At 35.1% G+C, this 25,475-nt stretch overlaps 3 protein-coding genes across 3 annotated transcripts; all 3 read right to left on the bottom strand.

The window, feature by feature from the left end:
* Positions 1–863: 863 nt before the first annotated feature.
* On the bottom strand, positions 864–5,832 carry LOC127120444 (uncharacterized). Its single transcript, XM_051050875.1, has 9 exons — positions 5,485–5,832; positions 4,053–4,179; positions 3,808–3,908; positions 3,127–3,252; positions 2,909–3,029; positions 2,722–2,806; positions 2,319–2,432; positions 2,162–2,201; positions 864–1,196 (listed from the first exon to the last, which is right to left on the bottom strand). The coding sequence occupies exons 1-9, from the start codon at positions 5,659–5,661 to the stop codon at positions 1,044–1,046; spliced, it is 1,044 nt and encodes a 347-aa protein (XP_050906832.1). The 5' UTR covers positions 5,662–5,832; the 3' UTR covers positions 864–1,043.
* A 7,087-nt stretch (positions 5,833–12,919) lies between these two features.
* Positions 12,920–15,615, bottom strand: LOC127120453 (ascus wall endo-1,3(4)-beta-glucanase). Its single transcript, XM_051050888.1, has one exon. The coding sequence runs from the start codon at positions 15,389–15,391 to the stop codon at positions 13,139–13,141; it is 2,253 nt and encodes a 750-aa protein (XP_050906845.1). The 5' UTR covers positions 15,392–15,615; the 3' UTR covers positions 12,920–13,138.
* Positions 15,616–16,554: 939 nt separating this feature from the next.
* LOC127120462 (probable endo-1,3(4)-beta-glucanase ARB_01444) lies at positions 16,555–19,402 on the bottom strand. The gene has a single exon (XM_051050897.1). It carries the CDS (start codon positions 18,960–18,962, stop codon positions 16,701–16,703), a length of 2,262 nt encoding a protein of 753 aa, XP_050906854.1. The 5' UTR covers positions 18,963–19,402; the 3' UTR covers positions 16,555–16,700.
* Positions 19,403–25,475: the final 6,073 nt, after the last annotated feature.

The raw sequence follows: 25,475 nt of genomic DNA on the forward strand, positions 1-25,475 counted from the left end.
ATGTATTGTTTTAATTGCAACAGATTTTAATTGTTATGTTACAATTATTTGTTTGCCTTGTAAAATCCATAACTTCTCTCTATTAATATTCTTTCTTTAGAGTAATGTTTAAATTAAATCAACTCAATCAATATTTTGAATAAATATAATATTTTGAATAAATATAATATTTTGAATAAATATAATATTTTGAATAAATATAAGTTGTACTATATATATAGATAGATCAATTGAACAAATACATAAATCAAATGAACAAATAATTTTAGTGAACTTGTATCTTTATTAAAAAATAATAGGGATATTAGTGTGTTAGAATTTTTGTAAAGAAAAAGTTAAATAAATATGCGGGCTGCCCGTAACTCAGTTGGGCTAGCCAGGTTAAACATTGGACTTTTAACAGGTCAGTCTCAAAAGCCCGGATATTAAATAGGCTCTAACTTTCTTGTTCAAACCCGAAAACTTTTACGGGCTTTCGGACCAGACCAAATTTATGGGGAGGCCCGATTAGTCCGGCTCTACTCTCAGCACACAAACACCCTCATTGTCTTTTTTTTAGCAAGTACACAACTTGATTATTTCATGAACATCATCCTTAACTAGTAAACATCTTTTGTCTATCATAATGACTCATTTCAAAAGTAACACGTTTTCATTAATATGTTAAAATGAAAACATTCTAAAAATGAAAATGAAAACAATGTTTTTACAAAAGTACATAGACCTAACTTTATGGTTCATTTGATTTGTAAGGATAAGATCAAACGTGATTGCTCATTTCCTTGCAACTTGCAAGTGTGCAGCTTTCAGAGAGAACAATTTAAATAGAAAATTGTTTCTCAGATATGATTGGTTAATAGGAATAAACCTAAGTGTAATTATGCATACAATACTTAATCAAATAGTCAATAACAACTAAATCATTATTCTTCCCAAAGTTTACTTCAGTTCTCTGTAACCAATTTGTATTTGGAGGTTAAAAACACAAAAATGTCTACTTGGTGTTGTTCCAATTCTAAAAAATAACAACTTTAGCCAAACTTCTACCTTAGCCACCATCTTTGAACTGCAGATAGAGGAGTCTTCAAGAACGGTGCATAACGGTGGACGAGTGGATTGATCGTCCTCCCAATTTTAGCCCAAACACTCTGATGGTATGCAGCAGTAACAGGAACATGATACATGAGCTTCAAAAGCTGCAGGATGAAAGACAAACTCAAATAAATGCCAGTATGTCTTGAGGTAATATTTTACTTATTCATTTAGAGGTTATGTATGGATCATCTACAGCTGCTGCACAGCACAACGTCCTGTAGAACCGATAGATTAAGAGAAAAAATATTTCTCTCAAAATCAAACAGCTCTGCAACTTGTTGCACCGTGCAGCGGCAATAAATGATCTAAATATTTAACTTGCGAGGAGATTTCTATCAGCACAAATAAGTTTTTTTTTTCTCTATGTATATTATAGTAAGGACAATGCTCATTGATACCAAAAAATTAAATAAAATAAAACTGGTAACTTTAACATCAACATGTAGTTGCAAAAAAAAAATCATCTATTAAGGTGACTTCTCACCTGATTTTTTGTTTTTCTTTCTATTCTATTCTCACACGTTTATGTAATGGATCTCATATTAAGGAGATATTTAGATAGACAACTTAATTAAATACTTGGTAAATAACCGCTAATTCAATAAACACTTATCATATGAAAGCCTGAATATAACTGTTAAGAGTCCCACATTGGATAATATATGACATGAAAATGTGTTTATAAGTGGGGGCAATCCTCACTCTACCAGCCGATTTTGTAGGGTTGAGTTAGACCCAAGAGAACAGCTTCTTGTCATACAATAAGATATTTCTTGTAAGTTCTACGGAATATTTGTCATCCAAATACTCTTTGGAAAACAAGTCTTTTTTAGTGATTTAGGTATCAAGCAGATTATAGATATTTCCGCCTTAGACAAATTAACTCATTAAATATGGTTTACCTAACCAAGCACTAGAGATAATTTCAGACTGCTTCTAGTCATGCATTTGTTATTCATTACATGAGCATGCACGGAAAGGAGTTTAATAGATTCAATTAGAATTACTCAAACCAATAAAAAATAAAATAGGCATGTATATATGTACAGATCAAATTGAAACAAACCTGCCAGTACATGAATGTTTGTATTATGTTGCGTTGCCACCTGCAAGTGTTGTTCGAAAATAAGGGTTACATGATGCAAACAACAACTTCCATAGAAAAATGATATGTCACGAAATATTAAGGAAAAGGTTGGAAAGAAAAAGTTTGAGAAACTAACGAGAACAGCGAGATGATGAGTAGAAATCCAAGTCCAATCTCTGCGTGCGATGTTAGTATATTGAGAGTAGTATTGTTTGACTCCACCCAAACACAAGGCTCTTCCAAGTACTTCCTATTCAAGCAAAAAAACAAACTTAGATTAGATATTTGACACTTGATGCATACCAAAAAATAGTCTCCCTAAACAAAAATTGCATGCAATCCACTATTTGGAGTTGAGCTAGGTGGAAGTCTAGAAAAATGACTAACAATAAACAATTATTACGCCTACAGATGTGATTATAAACATATATAGAGGGAGTTACGGTCCTATGCTTAATGAGAGTGATGATGTCGCTTTTAGCAATATTATAGTCTGTGGATCGCTACATTTTGGTATAAAACTGTGAGGCTATTTTTACCTGTACAAGGTAGAGCGACTGAAATTACGTCTAAGGAACTTGGCAACGTGTTCAAATGACCAACATAAGATAGGGATCAAAGCAACTGCAACATAATTAAAACTTGTTATTGAAGGCATGATGGGGAAGTATCCCTTCAGGAATAAACAGATAAGAATATGGTGGGATTGGACCAAGGAATACTCACATTTAAGGCAAAGATGCGATGTAACAAAGGTAAGGCAGTACACAAAGTATATAAAATCCTTTGAAGCAATTATTGATTGAAAGTAAACTTGCAAGGCCTGCATATTCCACGCTCTTGGTTTCTGCAATTGCACAAAATAACATACAACATATTGAAGATAGATGAACCATAACATAAAGAAGATAATGTTAGCTGTAAAATCAAAAGCAAAAACTTACCCCATATTGTGAGTACAATGAGTATAGAGAAGAACATGTAGTGCCCATAAAAGAAAGACGATAAGCCCTATGAGAAAGATGCTTAGGTATCACTGGAACAGCTGCAAGGAAAGCCACAACAAACACCTGCAGAAAACGTTTCAATGAAAACATCAGCAACAGCAACAGAAATGTAATTTATAAAAAAAAAATAGTATAAATTAAATTGGCACTAAATAAACATTTTACAACCATCTCTAAGAAGATTTGAACAGTGTCCATTGAGGTTATAACTTGATAAGGTCAAACTTTTACTACTGAGTTTGACACCTCATGGACATCAACAAAAGTGACTCCAAACATAAATAGAAAGAATCATTTATCATGTATATTTGCCAAATTCACAATTTCAATACATTCTTCCTAATTATAATTTCCCTCTCTCTTTCCCCATAACAAGTGCTCAACCTGGAAATTTGAATAGTAATCAAAACAAGTATGTTCGGCAGTTGCATACTAGCATATAATTGACATGTACAATTCTTAAGAACAAAGATCTTTTAGAATATAAATACAATTTCATCAAGTGATCAGAAACAAAGAGTCAAACACAGTAATCAAAACTGTCAATATGCCAATAGGGCATATCTGAACCAGAATATGATATGTCGGAATTTATGATCAACAGTGAAAAGACTTTACCCAAGCATTAACAGAGAATAGAATCGTTTGTCGATCCCAACGCAGAGGAGGTGGATTAGAACCCGCAGTTGCAGATGTTCCAGAAGTTCTATTAGTTGATCCTGCAGAAAAATCCAACGCATATAGTAAAACTCAGCGCAGCATGAAACAAAGATCAAATGAACATGGTAACCAAGATGTGCTCCACCCATCACAAGCTCTTTGTTCAATTAAAAAGATGAAATTAGCAGAAATAAAATATTCACCAGTGCTTCTTGCACGAGCTTGATCATTTGACCGGGGCGGTGCTGATGATGACGAGGGGGTAGGTGTCGGCCGTGGTGGCTGAGATGAACTGCCAAAAGACATCGGTTCTACCACAAGATCTGAATCCTGTTTGGTATCCAATAGTTACAATCAATTTTCGAATTTAGTGAAGACATGACATATTTTCTTGATATAAAATATGCAATTATGCAGCATCAAAATACAATGCCTTGTTTACAACAACAAAAAAGGCTTATATATTATATAAATGATATCATATGTTCTATCGTAAAACATGTGTAGACAATCTCTATACATACATACAACCCTCCAAAAAAGTTCACAATAAAATTAACACAGCCGAAATCTCATAAAGAAAACACGGTTTTGCACTGTTTTGATATACACAACTTTTACATGGAATTCCATTAACTAAGTTTGAAGTGAAGTGATTTATGTCTAGATGTTTTTACTTCAAAAGCAAGTTTGAAGCAAAAATTGGTAAAACAAAAATCAACTCAACGCAAAGGCTACCTGTATTAATTCTAGTCAAACCAAGTGTTGTAGTCAAAGTAAATTTTACCTAGTAGTAACGAAGCACATGTATTGTATTTTACCAAAACAATGTTTAAGAGGAGGCAAAATCAATTCCAACATTCCCACTGAAACTATACACACTATCATGTTAGAACTTTGAGTTCACGTCCACACCACAAATAGAAAGCACGGCAAAGCGAAAACACAAGTTTCCAAATACACACTAAATGTAAATTGCAAGAAGGCATATATATGTGGTGGAGTGCGAAGCTACATTCTAAACAACTTTTTCTTTAAAATCACCCCTATATTGATGTATATTCTCATCAATTTTTTGGTACAAAATAATGTTGATATGCTATTCTGATAAAACCCTCTAATACATACTACAAAATCACAAAACAATCTCAACAAAAACAGAACTTCACTCTTTTCATAATCAACTTTTACTAAAACAATCACCAACGAGCTCATCAAAAGCAAAATTTCACAAATAATCCAATAATCAGGGTTGTCAAATAATCAACTTCATCAACTTTTTATACTAAACAGTGTTGCTATTCTCATAAACATCCTCTAATTTACTAAAGAAAATCACAAACAACCTCATCAAAAACAAAATTTCACAAATAATCCAACAATCAAGGTCGTCAAGCATAGATAATCTAAAACATAGATTTGTTTAAATCGTACTTAGCCGCAATTCTATAGCAGGGATATAGCAACTACTCAACACCATGAATAATTGAATACAAATAATAAACCCAAAAAAAAAATATTTATTACTGTTGAAGATAAATGTAATACTAATTAAAAAATAAAAAATAAAATAAATAACACGAACCAATTCATGCTCTGCTATGGTGACCTAATTAGGGCAAAAAGAATGCTTACAACATAGCGTTGATAGAATTTGCGTTTGAAGTGCGAAACGACGTCGGAGCGAGAGGACATGTGAGGAGGGATGAGAACGTTGGCCCAATAATCGGGCCATCGTGAGTCGTTGTCGTAATCGTATGAATCCGCCGCTAATCGCTTCAGTTTCTGTGGATCTTCTTTCTCTTCCCCCATTTTTGTTTCTGCTACCTAACTTCTCAACACACTCTTCAGTTCTTCGATCACTGTGGTTTTTCTACACAAGTGGGGGAATATTTTTCTATTCTCATTAAACGCAGAACCACGTGTCGTTTTACAATTTTAATTTTTTTTATTGTCATTCCAGTTCAATAAATAGTTACGAGAATGTCCGATTGGAGCATCTCACTTTTACTAGTATATATATTATTTTTCAAGAAAGAAAAAAATATAACTTGTAACTTATTTTTAATTTATAATAAAATATAGTTTTCAAGTATTTATTTTGTTCAGAAGACTCATATTTTATATTCAATTATTTTTAAATTATGACTACTTAAATGATTTTTTTTAAATATAACATCGTATATAAATTTGTTATGAAATTTTATAGATTAAAATATAAATTAAAAAATAAATATATTATTAATTTTTTATGAAAAAACTTAAAAAGTTGATTAAAAATTTTTAAATTCAAAATAAAGAGAATTAATTTTATAAATTAAAATTAGAGGATTACTCGATCTAATTATTACTTTGGAAAAAATAATAGTAATTACTTTCTTTAGTTTATCTAAACATCATGATACTACACTTTCACATTTTGAGCTTAATGTTTTGGCAATGAGTCATTAGTATACTCAATTTGTCTATCATAAGGAACTAAGAAAAACATCATCATTGAGATTTTTTTTAAATAATCAAGTTTTTCAATTAAAATTCTAAAATAATTATTATTTTAAAATATTGATTAAAATAATCACTTTTACAAAAATATTTAACAAAGGCGCCAGATACATTGGCGCATCCAATAAAAATATTATTCATTGACGCTACATACACCGGCGCATCCATGGTCATAACGTCACTAGGAGTGGCGCATGCATATGTAGGCACCACATGCAATGACGCATGCATAGTCCACTCTATATACGTGTCAATGCATGTGACTATTGCTCCACCACTCCATCTATAAATACAACATCACCTTCCAATAATTTTTCACATATCTTCTTACTATCTCATTTCATTTTTCTTCATTCTCCTTTCATTTTTCTGTAAAATGTCTTCATATCATATATGTGTCATTATATTCACAAGAGAAATATCGATTTAATTTTTTCAATAGTGCAATCTCCAATAAAGATCCGACTTTGGAATGTAGATAAGTTCGAACATCTTAACATGATCTTGAACTGTTGGTTAGATGGAGAGATTGCAAAGGGTGAAAATATCAGAAGAATTGAATGGTTTGATACCACGTTCAACCAAAATGGAGAAGTTTGTTTTTGGGTGGATGTTAAAACTGACAGAGACATTCACATGATGATGTATACTTCTCACAAAATTATTTTGATGGTTGTAATCGCATAGTTATATTGTTTATGTGTTGTATTTGTTTGTGATGATATTTTATTTGTTGTAGTTGCTTGTGTTGTTGTTTAATTATTATATTTGTTCTACTTATCATATGAAATGAATGTTATTTTTAATATAAAGCAAAATGGTTACAATTAAACTTATGTTGTTGTGCTTGGTCCAATACTGGAAGAGTTTGTATGATTATGATCGGGTTGGCGACATAAACTACATAATTTAATCATTTTATTCGCCGTATCCATTTCGGTTCAAATACAGGTGCTGTTTGGGCGGTCCTTTTTCTTTCTTCACATTATTTCATTGTGCCAGAGAATGTCTCATTGATATGTAGGTCAGTAATCCTCTTTTACTACCACCGAAAAGCTAATTTCGTAAACATTGCAACAGTTTATGACTTTGTAAACGTTGGATAGTAAGTTGGAAGGATCTTGTCGAACCTTTGAACATGTCGCTATGACATGGGAGCAGGGCATACGAAAGGCTTGGAACTTTCCGCAGTCGCATCAACCTCTATCTAGTTCCACTTGATAGTGTCCCCTTAGCATGCTTTCATTGTGATTCATTGACTCAGCAACACTGTACCAACCTTTAGTACGGTCAAACACCATAACCACATGTGTGTTAGCTTTGACAGCTTCATCTTTAATGAATTTCAATGAAGCATCATTGAACAATTGCCCATATTGTAACACTGAACTCCATTTGGAACGTCTGATCTCAAACAACACCCCTAGCCTAAAATAGGTTGCTTGCACTAAAGCGGTTATCGGTAGGTTTCAGATGCCTTTGAAGACAGAGTTCATTGATTCCACAAGATTAATTGTCATGAGGTCTCATCATTGACCGTTGTCGTATGCCCTAGTCCACTTCTCCAATGGAATATTGTCGATCCACCTTACTGCATCTGCGTTTGACAATCTGATGCTTTCGCGGTAGTGTTTGAAAGAAGGTTTTATTAATGCATATCCTGCGTTGACAACCTTCTTCCGTAACATTTTGTCTTTGATCTCCCGCATAAAATTTTGAGCGATATGTCTAATGCAGTATACATGTGTCGAAGGAGGATCCTGCTAGCCATTATCAATGTTTTTATAGGCACTCACAATTGACGGGTGTCTGTCTGATATCAAACATAAGTTAGGTTGAGGAGCAATGTGCAATCAGAAATTTTTTAGGAAAAAACTCCATCCCCTAGCAGTCTCCCCTTCAACTAGTGCAAAGGCGATTGAAAAAATATTGTTGTTTTCATCTTGTGTCACTGCCATCAGTATCATTCCTTTATATTTCCCGTACAACCATGTACCATTAATTTGTATGATAGGTTTACAAAAATCAAAACATTTGATGCATGGTTGATACGCCTAAGAGAGTCGGTGGAATATGCCATTATCACTAACACAAGTCCCGTCTGGGTATACGCCGACAACATTTCCAAATTGACAATAGCCCCTGAAGCATAATGCTTAAGTGCCACCAAGTATTTTGGAAGTTCTTTGTATTACTCTTCCCAATTGCCAAACACTTTTTCAACTGCCTTAGTCCTAGCTATCTATGAATTCTTGTATGATAGAGTATACTCGTATTGTATAATAATATGCGAGATTATTGTACTCACCTTTAATGACGAATTATCATTAATGACAGACAAAATTTTATCGCATATTAAATGAGAGTTGAGTTTGTGATGATCCTGCACTGGGTTCGTGATTAAGCATGTGTGAACTGGACCCATAGAACCTATCTCCCAAGAATCACTCCTCTTCCAGTAAGATGCTAACAACCGGAATAGGTAGATCTCATTACGATAATAAATCTTATACCTCGTTGCATTAGTTTGATCAACCCTATAATCAACTGATAATTCCATGTGATGCTTTTTAATGGCTCTGACACAATCTTATTTTGTGCAAAATTTGTCTCCTTCTTTCAATGATCCTTGAATTTTCACATAAGGATTGTAAAATATATATGACGAAGGTTCATCTGCACCTAAATTTAAACTTGTCATGTGTTGAGGTGGACAATATACATGACTAATTGGTAATGGCTCTTGCTGGTGGTAGACAATTTCATCGTTCCTCATTTCATCAATCAATAACTCGTATTCTTCTTCTTCCTCGTCAACAACATCGACTTCAGCTTGTTTGTCGTCATCAGTTTCACAAAACACTTGTGACAAACCAACAAACTGAGACAATTGATTTTATTGTGTTAAAATATATAACTCAATATCATTGAATCTAGCTTGTTCATGACTGAGAAACATATGATGAACATCGTTATCATCTCGAATCTTCAACTGATAAAATTTAACTTGGTTGACTGCAAAAAACACCGGATTTTTGTAGATGATTTGTCCCACTTGACTACACTGCAATTTATTTTCTATTCTTTGTTTCAAATGTGAAAAATTTGATCGTTTATTTATTGGAAACCGAGTAACTTCTATGTTATGAAAACAAAAATCGAATAACTCATATTCAAATATTTCACCATCAGTATGGGCATTGATCATGTAATGTGGTGATGAATCCGTTTTTGTAAGATGCAAGTTTAGTGTTTGATAGTGAGTGTATTGATCACGTATTAACATGCATTTAAATAGGGATAATGGTGAATATCCATAAATCAAGGTATGTGACATAAGGTGTGGCGCATGCTATATGGTTTTAACTTAGGCGCCATTTGCAGTGGCTTATAAGAAGAATCTTTCATGCATAAGCCTGAGATTCAAACTACAACGAATCTCTGCCACGAGTCCCTGCATGATTCCATTTTCACTGTCCAACGCATGCGCCCTTACCAATGGCGCATGATCATAGAAAATAATGCATGCGCCATAACAAAACAAGGCATGTGCCATGCATGATTCCCTGCATGATCCCCCCTGTCCTAAAAGGACAAACACATGCACCAACCACAATGATGCCTGCTCTAAAAAGACATAAATGCGCCAACCCTAATGGCGTGTGTTCATACATCACATGCAAAAGAAACTTTTACGTGAATGCAACTTATCCTTAACCTTACACTCAACCTACTTTCACATCTATAAATACTGATGTTTATCAGTCTTTCCATCAAACACTCAACCTATCTGCAACGCTCAACCTATCAACAACAAATACTCAAACGCATTCAACAAAATGTCTCTATTGACCATGGATGATGAACATCGAGGAACAATCGACAATATTGCGACATTTGTATGTTATTACTTATTCTCTATTGTTTATTACTTATTCTTATTTCCTAACAAAATATCTCTATTTTTTATTACTTATTCTTACTTATTTCTTAATTATCTTTTGTTAGGACCCAAAGATATTTCGATCTCGTGTACATGAATATGTGCCACACGACCCTTTGATAGAACTGTATCTATGAAGACGTGATTTTGGTAATCTACTCAACATAGTCTCATACTCAGTTGATTACAAATTTATTCTTGCTTTGGTAGAAAGATGGAGACCCGAGACCCACACATTTCACCTTCCTTTCGGTGAGCGTACCGTCACACTTGAGGACGTCTATATGTTGTTAGGTCCACCTATCGATAGTAAGACTGTAAATGGTAGAGTTAACCAAGATAACTCCATTTGCGAGGAATTGTTTGGTGCCCTTTTGTGTGAAGACGCAACTACGGGACAGACTTCGGGTCAACCTAGGGGTCAAGGTATTAATTTAAAATATCTTAAATAGTATTATTCAAGTATAACATTAAACGAAGAATCTACTGAGTATGAAAAGATAATTAAAGCTCGATGTTATTCTATTTGGTAATTTATTATTTCCTAAAAGTACTGGTAATACGGTAAATATTATGTATTTTCCGTTGTTACGAAACATAAATAAAGTAGGCAGATATAGTTGGAGTTCAAGTGTTTTATCTCATCTATATAGTTTGTTGTGTAAAAATGCCAAAAAAATACTTGTACGTTTTATTCTTGCGCCTATTTGCTACAAGCATAAAGTTGGTCAAGAATACCGTCACTCGTCTCGGTCAACGAGAAACCATTCACATTCCTCTATGCAACAAAGTAAGTTTATCTTAAATCTTCTAATTTGTTAGACTTTATACTACAACTGACTGTAACTAATATATTTTCAATCTTTTCGATCTAAGTGGTTAGTTAAGGGGATGAACTACAACAGGTGTCCTAAACACGCTATAGTAGTCTATCGCAATATTTTAGACCACATTGGACCAGACGATGTATTACTACTAAACAACTATACTTTTGATTTTAAAAAGATCCAATTACATATCCTTTAATCATGTCAAATTCTTATATAGTTTATCTGGAGGCCGTATCTAGGTCTTGACCATTAGGTTAACCATGATGATGGTGCAGTTTGGTCTGCAAAAACACCAATAATCCGGTTCACTACTGTGGAGACGCACCAGAGTGACCATGTGAAACTACAGTTCGACATGCAACAACAAATTCCAAAACCTCCAACGTGTTTGGGAGATTGACATCAACAAAGAGTCGATGGCCAATGGGATTATTCTGATTGGAGAGACTTCGCAAAAGATATGTGTCGTCATTGGAGGAATCAACGATAACACATCTTAAACAAACCAATTATATATGATGCTAGACCAACTCAACTTTATATGACATGGTTTAGATCGGTTACAACGCCATGGTCTGTGTATGAGCCAAGATATTTGATTGATCCACGCCAACGACCTTCGTCATCATACGCCTAACAACAAATCCCTGCCCAAGAACAATGTCAACCACCCAAACCCAACGATCAACCTCACACCATCACCCTACTATATACACTCCACCACCAAACATCCAACCTCGCAACCAATTCATCCCACACACCCAAACTCAAAATCAAGAACCAAATTTTAACCACCAACAACCATACGCAACCACCACATCTGTCTATAACCCGTATGATTCATACGATTCAACCTCATGCCATCATAGCCCCTCACTTATGAACACCCAAACATCCCATCGTCACAATATTCAAACATTGTATGACTTTATTACACCACATGAATCATTGTTTCGTTTCCAAAATGATCCAATGTCCCAATTCGGGCAACTATACCGTCCACAAACAACCTAACCACAACGATCTAACTACGACAACATGGACACCAAACTCAATTACGGCAACACCCCCAATTATTGGGGAGAAATAATGACAAATTTATCAAATACCGCTGGACCTTCCACCGGACCTTCACACCAGCCACCATTGCATCATGTCAGCACTCAAAGACCCCAAACACCTCAAGGAAATTGTGGGAGACCTCGAAGGCAGCCTAATACACCAGGATGTGGAACAGAGACACGTTTCAATCAGGTGGGTTATTGATTTTTTTGTCAATTGTTATGTATTTTAAATTTATATCATAATATTAATAATTATTTTTCATTTATCTATTTATTTAGTTTATTTCAGTTTTATATAAATATAACATATAAAAAGTTCTAAAAAAATAATATAGAAAGCATGCGCCACGTGCAATAGCGCATACATTTGATATAATAGAGTATGCGCCAATTGCATTGGCTTCACCTGCATGCATGTGCCAATGATATTGGCGTTTATGTTCAAATGACAACATGCATGCGTCAGTCCAACTGACACATGTTTTAGAGGAGTGCATAAAACATGATTATATTAATAAATAATTTAAAATAATGGTTATTTTAAAAATTAAATTGAAAAATTTGGTTATTTTAAATAAATAAAATATATCATTTGAAAATTTAAATAGAAGAGTGCATTATAAGAAAACTATTTAAAAAATAGACTGAAGTTGGCTCTTAAATATCTTTATTTAAAATCATAGTATATTCTCAAATAAATGATTTTTCACCCAAAAATAACAAACTTCACATTCTCTTCGACTAATATCAAATATCTCAAAATAAAACATTAAATACACAAACATATATATTTTACACACTTAATCAATATTTTAAAAACCATACCCGTCAACAAATAAGAAAAATCTAAAAATCACACCGGACATCAAACCGGAGAAACCTATAAAAGTACGAATATCAAGACAATATCGCATTAAAATCTTTCAAATAAAGGCCAAACCATTTCCAACTTAATGGCAGTAATGGCCAAACCAGCAGTGTTTTCCATGATCAAACTCCTCTTCTTCACCATAACCTCTACTATGAATCCACCACAACAAATTACTCATTGAGTTACCATCATCAAAACCTTTCAATCCTCTAACCTTTACCAATGCACTTTCTTTATCATAAGTCCCTTCCATTGCATATATAAAACCTTTCCACCCTTCACTAACACCTTTCCTATTCAAATTAGGCAATGTCCACTCCACAAGCTCCTTCACATAACCAACATCAGAGAACAATGCCTCCGTAATCGGCAATAACGGTAAAACCTGAATACCAAGCCTGCATTCTCTCCATTGAGAAGGTGCAAACCATAGTCCACTATCTCTCTTATTAGACCAAACAACACTCACCACTTTGTTCTCTTTGGAAAATTCTTCAACATAGAGTGTATCTCCTCCTTTTATATGCCACCACATTTGAGCTGCATGGATTTCGAGCGCTGCAAGTGTTGATCCGGTTGCGATGAGTTGCGTGTCACCGTACGCCATTCCCATCAACGCTGCAGCATAGTATGCATTCACTGCTTCGCTAGTACTCTCTTGATTTCTTCCGTCTGCAAATTCGATTAACCCTCCAGCCCATGAATGAAACTTGTAGAGATCGAAACATCTTAAACGCGTATAATTTGAGTTTGACGATGATTTTCTTCCCAAGTTCATGAAATCTGCCATAAGTGAATAGGCTTGAGGTTTATTTTTCCTTCCCCAAAATGGATCAATCTTAGCAAGCACTGCGATTCCGTAGAGAAAGTATCCTAAATGGTAATGATGATCGTTATAAATACCGAATCCAAAATCTGCATTGGAATCAGTAGAGCCTTGTTTAGTAACAATTCCTCCCCATTTACCATCATAGAGAAAACCATTTCCATTAAACGTTCCGTTCAACCATGGCTCGATCATCATTTTCAAGAACTTATTGATAGCAGGTATGGAATCAAGGTCATTCACTTCTTCAGCTATCAATGCCAACCTTGCTGCTCTTGCTATCAGCTTTCCATAAAAATAGCATGATGTCGGTGTGGCTATTCCTAAGGGACTTAAAGCATCCACGTCGTCAGAAAGTGCTGAGCAAATTTCCTCATGGAATTCTTCATTGATACCTTTGGTTGAATGCCATGTAACAGAAACAGGATGAGTTTTCAATTGCCATGAGTCTCCAACAACACCAACGAGCTCGCCGTCGATGCTTCTATACTTCAAATCATGAAGCACTGTTACATCACAATTATCACTTGTAGCTAAAAGTTGAAGATGAACTGGATGAGCAAGGATTAACAATTCTCCCCAACCTTTCTTCTCCCATTTATATTCTACGCAGAATGGTTTCGTGAATGTTGCATCACCAGAAGTAGGGTAACAAGAACAGAACCTGTTGAGGATTATCTCGTACTTAGGATCAGAATCAGGCAACACTGCCATCCTTATTATGCCGGAATAGCTTTCGGAGGTAATCTCAGAAAGACTATGATTGAATGTGCTTGGGGAGGATGTGTATATGAGCCATGTTTGGCCATTGTTGAGCTTCAAGGTGTGCTTGGTTAGGGAGTTATTAGACGAGAATGAAAGGATGGAATGAATGGTGGTGATGGAAAGTGGCGTGTGGCCGGTCACTGATGCTGTCAAGAAAGGGCTTCCTCTTACAAGGAAGAATCGTAGGTTAGACGAGGGAATGTCCAAAGTGACACTAAGATCACTGAAGGAAGAAATCACATGGTTTTGATGTGAATCTTGGTTGGTTTTCGTGGAGGCGGAAATGGTGACATCAGGGTTGAAGACTTGGGTTATGAAAGAAGAGTTAGAGGTGCAAGAAGGGTAAGAGAGGGAGAGGGAGGAGTTTGAGGATTTGATGAGGTAAGGGTGAATATACTCAGGCGTGTCTCCATTTTTTAGAACAAAGTTTTGGAAGAAAGAGTTTGTAGGGAGTGGTGATGAGAGAAGGTTTGGAGAGAAGAAGTTTGAAGGGTCGGGGAGAACTGTGGAGTGGACTTGAGGGAAGAGAAAAGGAGTATTTGTTGGTTGTTTTCGAGGAGGAGGAGGTGGAGGTGGAGGAGGAGGAGGTGGAGGAGGTGATGGTTGTTGTTGTGGTGGTGGAGGAGGAGGAGGCGGTGGAGGTGGTGGAGGAGGAGGTGGAGGAGGAGGAGGAGGTAGAAGGGTTGGTCTTGGTCTTGGCTTTTGTTTACCTTTGAGAGTTCGACCGAGTTTTTTCAGCATGGTGAGTTTGAATATGACAAAGTAGCTTGGATTTGGATGTGACAGTTAAAGTTAGTTGGAGAGAAATAGAAAGGTTGGTGAATGTGTTTTATATTGAAGATAAAAGTTAAGCATAAAAGAAAAGAATTTGGAATTGTAAGAAGAAAGGAATTGATTGAACAAAATGAAAGGATCTTTACGAGTTATACATATTTCACAACAAAAACATGGAAACATAGTCCTAAGAAAAAGAACCTACGAAAGAAAATCTGTTTCTGTACTTGAATGTTCAAGGAAGAGATGGCATGAAGAAACTGTTTAGCATATTATGAGGTAACTTGTTTGAAGAAAGATTTTTCTTTTGTAGTTTTAAGAATATTGTTTTCTTATTCTTCCATTTTTATGGAAAAGTTCACTTTCAAATATTCTATAAACATCCTCATCTTTTATTCCTTGTGTGCTTCTGCAAAAAATCTCAACATCAAATCTTCTTTTATAAGAAACTAGATTTAAGACAAAAGTTATTATTTGAAATTTTCAAACTTTTATTGAGTGGCTTGTGGCACAATATATAATAAGCAGTACTGGATTGAAGCCAACATCTAGTTCACTGAAAAATACTCTGTTTTTGTGCACAGCGCATCTCTGCTATATAAAGCACCAGACGCAACACTGACACACGTTATCACTCGTAATAATTTGAAAAAGTGAAAGATTTGAAAATAACTACACGCGTCGGTGTCGTGTAGGAGTGTTCGAAACCAAACAAACCATCAATTTGAAGGGCCGGTGCTACATAAATGCTACATAGGTTTTCGGAAATTTGACTTTAGGATTTTGGATCATGAAGTATAATTTTTCTTGTTAAAATATTATTGGTGCAATGTATCACCAATTTCCCAGATGAAAAATACAGGACTTCCATCATAAAAAAACCTCTTTATGTTTCTGTAATTATAGGTATTACATAACAAGGATATGGAATTTTGGTTTTAGTGTAGTTATAATGTTATATAATACCGACATCTCGGAAAAAAAATGTGTCAATGTCATTGTCGGTGTCCGAAACCGACACCTACACATGTGATTATTTCAATGACTTTGGATAGCATCCATGAACTAATGGTTACCTTTACTTTTAAAATTGAAAATGTCAAAAAAGTATAAAGCAAACTCAGAATGAATTGAAAAGCAAACACAGCACACTTTTATTCACAGTGAAACAATAAGAGACCAACATTTGTTAACTACATAAATAAGAACAATGCATGAACTTTATTATAACTTATTTCAACTAAAATATTTGAAATCATTAAACAATACATAAATCCTAATGACAGTAATGACCAAACCAGCATTGTTTTCCATGATGACCAAACTCATCATCTTCATTACCTCTACTATGAATCCACCACAAGAGATTCGTCAACGAGTTTCCATCGTCAAAACCATTCAAGCTTCTTATCTTCTGCAATCCACTTTCATTATCATAAATTCCTTGCAATGCGTAAACAAACCCTTTCCATCCTTCTCCAACACCTTCCCGATTCAAAGCAGGCAATGTCCACTCCACAAGCTCCCTCACAAAATCGACATTCGAAAACAGAACTTCGGAAATAGGAAGCAACGGTAAGAGTTGAATCCCGAGTCTACATTCTTTCCAAGCAGCAGGAGCAAACCACAGTCCACTGTCTCTCTTGTTAGCCCAAAGAACACCAACTACCTTATTCTCTTTCTCAAAATCTTCGTCGTAAATATTATCACCGTCTTTTACATGCCACCATGTTTGAGCTGCATGAATTTCCAATGACGTAAGTGTCGATCCGATTGCAACAAGATGAGTGTCGCCGTACGCCAAACCCATCAAAGCTGCTGAATAATATGCATTCACAGCTTCACTAGTACTCTCCTGGTTTCTTCCATCTCCGAACTCGGTTAACCCTCCAGCCCATGAATGCAATTTAAAAAGATCGAAACACCTTAAACGCGTGTAATTCGAGCTCGGATTTCTACTCAAGGTCATAAAATCTGCCATGAGTGAATAAGCCTGAGGCTTATACTTTCTACCCCAAATTGGATCAATCTTAGCAAGCACCGCAATTCCATAGAGAAAGTATCCTAAATGATAATGATGATCATTATAAATACCGAACCCGAAATCAGCACCGGTATCAGTAGATCCTTGTTTGGTTATAATACCTCCCCATTTTTTATCATGAAGAAAACCATTTCCATTAAAAGTTCCATTAAGCCAAGGCTCAATGGTCTCCTTCAAAAACTTTCTTATTTTCGGAATCACATCAAGGAAACAAACCTCTTCAGCTATCAATGCTAACCTAGCAGCCCTTGCTATTAACTTACCGTAAAAGTAAGACGAGTTCGTTGCTATTGCAGATGCATTCAAATCTTCAACATCTCTCAAAAGAACCGAAACAATTTCATCATGAGATTCTTCTTTAACACCCTTGGTAGAATGCCAAGTTACAGAAACAGGATCAGTTTTCAAAATCCATGAATCACCAACAACACCAACAAGATCACCATCAATGCTTTTATACTTAAAATCATTCAAAACAGTAACATTATTATACTCATTCTCAGATAAAAGCTGAAGATGAAGAGGGTGTGCTAACAATAACAAATCACCCCAACCTCTCTTCTCCCATTTATACTCAACACAAAATGGTTTTGCAAAAACAGCATCACCACACAAAGGGTAACAAGAGCTAAACCTGTCAAGAACATCCTCATGTCTCAAATCAGAATCAGGCAACAAAGCAATCCGAATTACGCCAGAGAATGCTTCAGAAGTGATATCAGAAACACCATGACTCAACCTTATAGGTGAAGAAGCATACAAAATCCATGTTTGACCATTGTTAAAGCTGAAAGTATGTTTTGTAAGAGAATCATTGGAAGAGAACGAGAGAATGGCATGGATTGTAGTGATTGAAAGAGGGGTTGGTTGTGTTACAGAGAAAGTCAAAAAGGGACTTCCCCTAACAAGAAAAAAACGTAAATTTGAAGAAGGGATATCCAAAGTAACACTGAGATCATTGTAAGAAGATATTCTATGATTGATATTTGAATAAAGATCAGATTTTTCTCTTGAGGAGATAGTTAGATCAGGGTTGAAAACCTGGTATATGAAAGAAGAGTTGAAGAAACGAGAAGGGTATGAAACAGAAAGTGATGAGTTTGATGATTTGATGAGATATGGATGAATGTATTCAGGTTGGTCGCCATTCTTGAGAACAAAGTTTTGGAAGAAAGAGTTAGTGGGGAGGGGTGTGGATAGCAGATTTGGGGAGAAGAAATTGGAGGGGTCAGGGAGAACAGATGAATGAGTCTGTGGGAATTGAAAAGGTTTGTTTTTTATGATTGGATGATGCATTGCTGGAGATGGTGGTTCAAATGGTGGTGATGGTGGTTCAAATGGTGGTGATGGTGGTAGTGTTAATTGTGGTGGTTGTTGTGTTGATGAGGTTTCGGTTTCATAGGTTTTATAGGGTTTGGATTTGGAAGGTTTTGGTTTTTTCAATCCTCTTATGCTAAGGGTCGTGTTTAATTTTTGTTTTAGTTTTTTCATCATTTTGTTTATGAGTTTGTTGACTATAATGTTGGGTTTGGTGACACGAAATCGTTTGTTGTTGCTTGGTGTTACACTAGGAGACAAAATATTACTATATCATAGAAAATATTTCAATCTTATGTTAATGTTAGTGAAAAGATGGTTACCTTATCAAATTTAGTAATTTGACTATGGTTAAATACTACAGTGAAGTTCCGAGGTTTTGAGCCGATAAAAGTTGATCGGTTGATAAGAAATTTGTTCATCCGAAATATCGTGAGTTTAACTTTTATATTTGATGTGGTATTTTTTGAATGATAATCTGTAAATAATTTTTTTGGACTGTTATAATGTCAGTGAACTTTGATATTACTGATCAAACTATTTTATTGAGAATAGTTTATAGGGTTGGATGAAAGATGATGATGAGAGGGCTATTTTATTTTTAGGGTTGAGGTGGGGACTTGAATTTGATGAATGGGATTAGGAAGGTGGGGTTGTGGTGTAGGAGTAAAGAAGATTGAATTGAATGATTTGGTTGAAGGTGAAGAAAGAGGTATCTTAGGCCAACAAGGTATGTGAATGTGACCATTTCAAGAAAGACATAAATTTTAGGATACGAAGTTGCAAGGAAGGGATGGCATGATGATGAGTAGTTAGAATTATTTTAGATGTGACTTGTCTATGTGAGAACATGAGGAAAGAAAATCTATGGAACACTTCTTAGTTAAGGAATTAAGATCTAAGGAAAGGAAATTGGATTTTGTCCTACACACGGTTTGAGATAGTAGTATTTTTTATTCTAATATAAGATATATACTTTTTGGCTATTAGTATTACTATCTCCATCTACACACAAAAATTCTCACACACTCAATTTTTAATTTATTTAGTTTTATTTAAATAGAAAGAGAGAAAAAATGTTTGAGCATGAGTTGTATTATTAATTATTATGGAAATTTAATCTTCTATAACACAAACAAATTATAATATTACTACTTTTCATAGTAATCATTTGTTATAATATTACTTTTCATAGTAATCATTTGTTACATGTTAATTTGTAAGTTATTCTAAAATTATTATTTCAAAATTAAAATTCTAATAGATTGATATTTTACTAACACCTTAATGAAAGTTACAAAACATTTTCTTTTTGAAAAACTTAATATTCAAAAAGTAAATTTATAAATCGAGCATATAATTATTAAGAAATAGTCTCTGATCATATATCTTTTAACATTATTTTTGACATAGTTTTAAGAGAAGTATTCTTTTTACAGAATTCTCTCTGTTATTTTATCTCTTATTAAAATTTAAAAATTGTATTATCTCTATTGTTTTATCTCTTACTAAAATTTTAAAATTATTTACTAAAATCTAAAGATGTTTGAACAACATTGATATCTAATTTTAATTCGGATGATAACGAGATTTAAGAGAATAGTTTTATTCTCTAATATTTTTTAATGTGAAAAATGCTATTGAAAAAGACTCTCAATTACTTGTACTATAAAAGAACATGCAAAATATTACTTGTACTATAGAAGAACATGCAAAATATAATTGTGTCATGTGATCATCTAGACTATAGATGCATCTCACAATATATTGTGTGTCATCGGTCACCAAAACATCATATGGAAACTCGATCCAAAGTCTTTGCTTTATTATCTTCTGGCTAGTACTTATGTCATTACCCTATACTAAAGTGTTTTATAAGCAAGTTATCATATTTCTCTAGTTAACTCTATATTATAAAGTCAAGTTGTTATCTTGTCTGAGTTTTATCATCTGATATAATCAGTCAACTTATTTATTAAAGCGTTTTTTTTCAAATAATCAAAATTTTCAAAAATAATATCAAAATAATCATTATTTTAAAATATTTATTAATATAATCACGTTTCAATTATCCATCTAAAACATGTGTATGTTGGTATGACGCATATATGTAGTACTTGCACCAATGCATCAATGCACATGGCGTTAGCATACGCATCCATTGTGACATTAAAAACATGCGTCATTGCATGTGGCGCATGCTTTGATTATTTATTTTCATTTAAATTTTTTATGTTATAATTATATAAAATTGAAATAAAAAAGTAAATGAAAAATAATTAATAATATTATGATATAAAACTAAAATACACAATAATTGACAAGAAAACCAATGACTCGCCCGATCGAAACGCCCCATGTTCCACATTTCTCGTGTGCTAGTCTGTCTTCGAGGTCTCTCACGATTTCCCTAAGGTGTTTGGGGTGTTTGAGTGCTGACATGATGCAATAGTGGATGGTGTAAAGGTTTGGTGGAAGGTCTAGCGGTATGTGACAATTTTGTCATCATTTCTCCTCAATAGTTGGGGGGTTGCCACCAATGGCGCTGCCGTAATTGAGTTCGGTGTCCATGTTGTCGTAGTTAGGTCGTTGCAGTTGGGTTGTTTGTGGATGGTATGGTTACCCGAATTGGAACATTGGATCGTTTTGGAAACGAAGCAATGGTTCTTGTGGTGTAAGAAAGTCAAACAATGGTTGGGTGTTATGGCGATGAGATGCTTGTGTGTTCATTGATGGGAGACTATGGTGGGATGACGTTGAATCATATGAATCATATGGGATATAGATAAATATGGTGGTTGTGTATGGTTGTTGGTGGTAAGGGTTTGGTTCCTAATTTTGAGTTTGGATGTGTGACATCAATTGGTTGCGTAGTTGGGTGTTTAGTGGTTAGGTGTATATAGTATGGCGATGGTATGAGGTTGGTCGTTGGGTTTGGGTGGGTTGACATTGTTCTTGGGTTTGGTAATGGTGGGGGGTTGGTTGTTTGGAGGGGATTTATTGTTGGGTGTATGATGACGAAGCACGTTGGCGTGGATCAATTAAATACCTTGGTTCAGACACAAACTGTGGCGTTGTAACTGACCTAAACCAAACGATATAATGTTGAGTTGGTCTAGCACCATGTATGATTGATTCATTTAAGATGTGCTGACGTTGATTCCTCCAATGACGACACATCTTTTAGCGAAGTCTCTCCAATCAGACTAATCTCATTGGTCATCGACTCTTTATTGATGTCAATCTTCCAAACACATCAAAGGTTTAGGAATTTGTTGTTGCATGCCGAACTGCAGTTTCACACAGTCACTCTTGTTAGTTGGTTTGGATGGCCTTGTTAGCTTGCTTGAAATCGATTTCTGTTATAAAAATTTGATTCATTATTTTGGCTTTGCGAATTTATGCAGGTTGAAGGGTTTGTTGAACCGGTTATGGAAGGTTGGTTGCAAGGTTTAGGTTTGGAGAGTTAGAGTTACATTGGTGATAAGGTTAATTGAATAATTGGTTCATGATTAAAATTAACAATATATTTGGTTTCGATAATTGATTTTGCGGGTTAGATGTTGGATTTGTTCACGTTTGGTAGCTCATCACATTCGGTTGCAGCACCAGCAGATGAAGAGGAAAAGTCCTTGGCAGTCTCATCGCATTCGATTGCATCTCGAAAAATACGATCCCTCGCGATGGTCGCGAAAAAAATAGTTCGAACAGAGTCGCCACCGAACTTTATTTATCCCAATGAAGGAATAAGAAAATATCAATAAAACCTTTGAAAAATAAAATAATGGTTGTCGTAACCATATTCGGGTTCGAGAGTCGATTACGCAAGGGGAAGGTATTAACACCCCTCTCGTCCGTTGTACTCAACGGGGACCTTTTAGTTCTAATTTGCGATTTGAATGTTAGCTTATGTTTATTTTCTTCGAGTGATAAAAATATTGAAAAGAGATGGATGGAAACCTCAGGAAGGGGGAAAATGGAGGTTTTTTATTAGTGTGCTCGCCAAGATCTCGCAATCTCGTGCCTACGTATCCTTATGGTGCAATAAGGAAATCAGAGCATTTGTAGTTCGGGGAACTACGGTTTGCTGGTGTCTTTTAGTGAATAATTGTTTAGATCTCGTTCTAAAGGCTAAACATTGGATTGTCTACTCTCGGCGGAGGCTTAAGCACTAGTTTGTTGTGCGCGTTAGAAGGGATTAAACAATGTTCTTTCTGAAAAGAGTTTTGGTCACACGAGGGTGACAAGTTGGATTAATATGTTTAATTGTTTTTGTTTGATTGGTTTCGATCGCATGGGGGCGAGGTGTAAGACCCTAATTTTGACCCTAAGATCCCTCATGACATCATTACATTACATTTACATTGCCTCAAGGATCATAAGCATCTTGGCTCCTTACCTTTGGGTGGGATCTCTTGAGATTTGGTTTGAGATCACCAAGCATGCTTGAATTGTATATTGTTACTTTTCTCATCTTATTCACTAACCAAAAGCACAAAAATATGTCACTAACATCTTTTGTTTGTAGCTTGAGCAATCACAAAGTCAAAAGCTTCTAGGAGACCCTATGTGCATTGACATGGCTAAGAAAAGATGAAGGCAAGCATGGCTATGGTTCCCAAAGCTCTCATCCATCAAATATGCCTCCCAAGTATCTCAATTTATCATTTTGATCAAGCAAATTAAAGGGCTTGAGGTTTGTTTCCCAAGGAAATCCTAATTCATCTGTTCATCAATTGTGCCTTGCTCATGAAGCAACTTGAACCCATGGTCAAATGCAATCAAAGGAAGTTATTTAATTCATCATTTCATGCATATTTGAACTTATTTGAGTGCCCTCAATCATCAATTCATCAAGATATGAGTTTTGGACTTGAGAAGTTGATCAGTCAATTCATCTGACTATTTTGAAATGCACTGAGGCCTAACTTTTTATGTGTTGGTCAAATGGAGATTACCCCAAGATAAAAAATGTTCTTAAGAACAATAGGAACAACTTTCATGTTCATCAAAATTTTATTTGAAGCTTGTAAGGTCATCATCCATTCTAAGACATTATAGGTCATTTTGACTGAAACCCTAATTTTGGGTCAACTTCCCAAGAACATAACTCATTCATTTTTCATGGTTTTGAGGTTAAACTTAATGTATTGGAAAGCTTAATGTGTCTACTTCAAATGTTATGTTGAGAAAAATTGAAAAATCTCAAAAGAAATACATGTGATAATGCAAAACATTATAGGTCACTTTGGACCAAATGCATTGAAATGTGAAAAAGTCCAACTTCAAGTGCCCATAACTTCTTCATAAAAAATCCAAATGATGCAAAATTTAAGTCTAAATTGGTTTGCTTGAACATATCTACAACTCTCATGTTGAAGATTTTGTCATTTGGATCTTGCATCATTGAAACAGAAGGGCTTGAACATTGGCCAACTTTGGAAATTTCACATATGCATGTTTTGCACCCTACACTTCAAGTTCAGTTTTCATTAATTTCCAAGGCCCAAATGAAGTTTTGATCAACATGACATTTGTTCCTTATGCAATAAGCTTTCCAACCATTACTCATAAGGTAGCATTTTGATTTTGTACATGGCATTTTCGAAGGCTTCAATGAAATAGTGCATTTTATGAAAATCATTCCAATTGCTATGCATGATGCATTAATACACAATCTGCATGTTCAATTCATATTTAGTGATGTATAGCTTGCAATTCCAATCAGAATTGGGTTCTCCATGCGCCTATACAGGCCCATGCATGGAGGCCCTCTTCTCCCATGCACACGATTTTGGTGATGCTTGCAGCTCCCTCCATCTATAAATACAAGGTCAATGCTCTTCAATTCTTCAACCTTAAGGCGCCCTACATGCCGTGCAACTGAAATCCCACACCCACACCAAAGGAACTTTCTCTTTTCTCTCAAAATTTCAGATCTAGAATTCAGTTTCCTCGACTGTTTTCTTAGATCTAAAAGTTCCTAGACCTCTTCACCTTGATCCATAGAGCTTTCTGTTTGCAAAAGAACTCAAGGATCTTGACTCAATTCTTCACAATTCAAAGGTTTTCCTCAACTGAAGTTTGCTTCGAAACAGCTGGTATATTGTTCCATTTGCCTTGATCTTATGTGATCTGAAGTCCTCTGCATAGAGGCAACATTATTGCGCTTTCAATTTTTGAAAATCATTGAGTTCACTTGAACACCACAAAACTTCCATCTCTGATTTCTCTCAATCTAGGGATCTAGAGTGGAATTGAGTGGCATAGGAGTGATGCACATCACTCCACCTTTCGAATGGTACCTGGATCGTACATTTTGGTTGATGTTTTAATTTCTGCAAATTTTGGCCTTCGCCGGAGCTAGCCGGAGAAGACGGTGGCGCTTGCCACCGTCTGGGCTCCAGATCTAATCTGAGCCATCCATTTACGTTTCCAGATTTAATCCTGGTTGTCCAACAATATGACTTATTTTAATGTACTATATGATTCAGTTGACTAGGGTGTATGGTGAGCATGCGCTTCCTGGCCACGTGATGATCCACGTCAATTAATGAGAGTGCATCAGACAGTCCACGCTTTTCCATCTTTTTTAATTCTGATTTTAATTTCCATTTTATTTTTTAATTCCATCTCATTTTCAAAAATTCATATCTCGTTCATTATTGGTCCAAAAATTATGGGACCAAT

The sequence above is a fragment of the Lathyrus oleraceus genome, chromosome 1 (genome assembly GCF_024323335.1).
Source record: "Lathyrus oleraceus cultivar Zhongwan6 chromosome 1, CAAS_Psat_ZW6_1.0, whole genome shotgun sequence".
NCBI classification, from domain to species: Eukaryota; Viridiplantae; Streptophyta; class Magnoliopsida; order Fabales; family Fabaceae; genus Lathyrus; species Lathyrus oleraceus.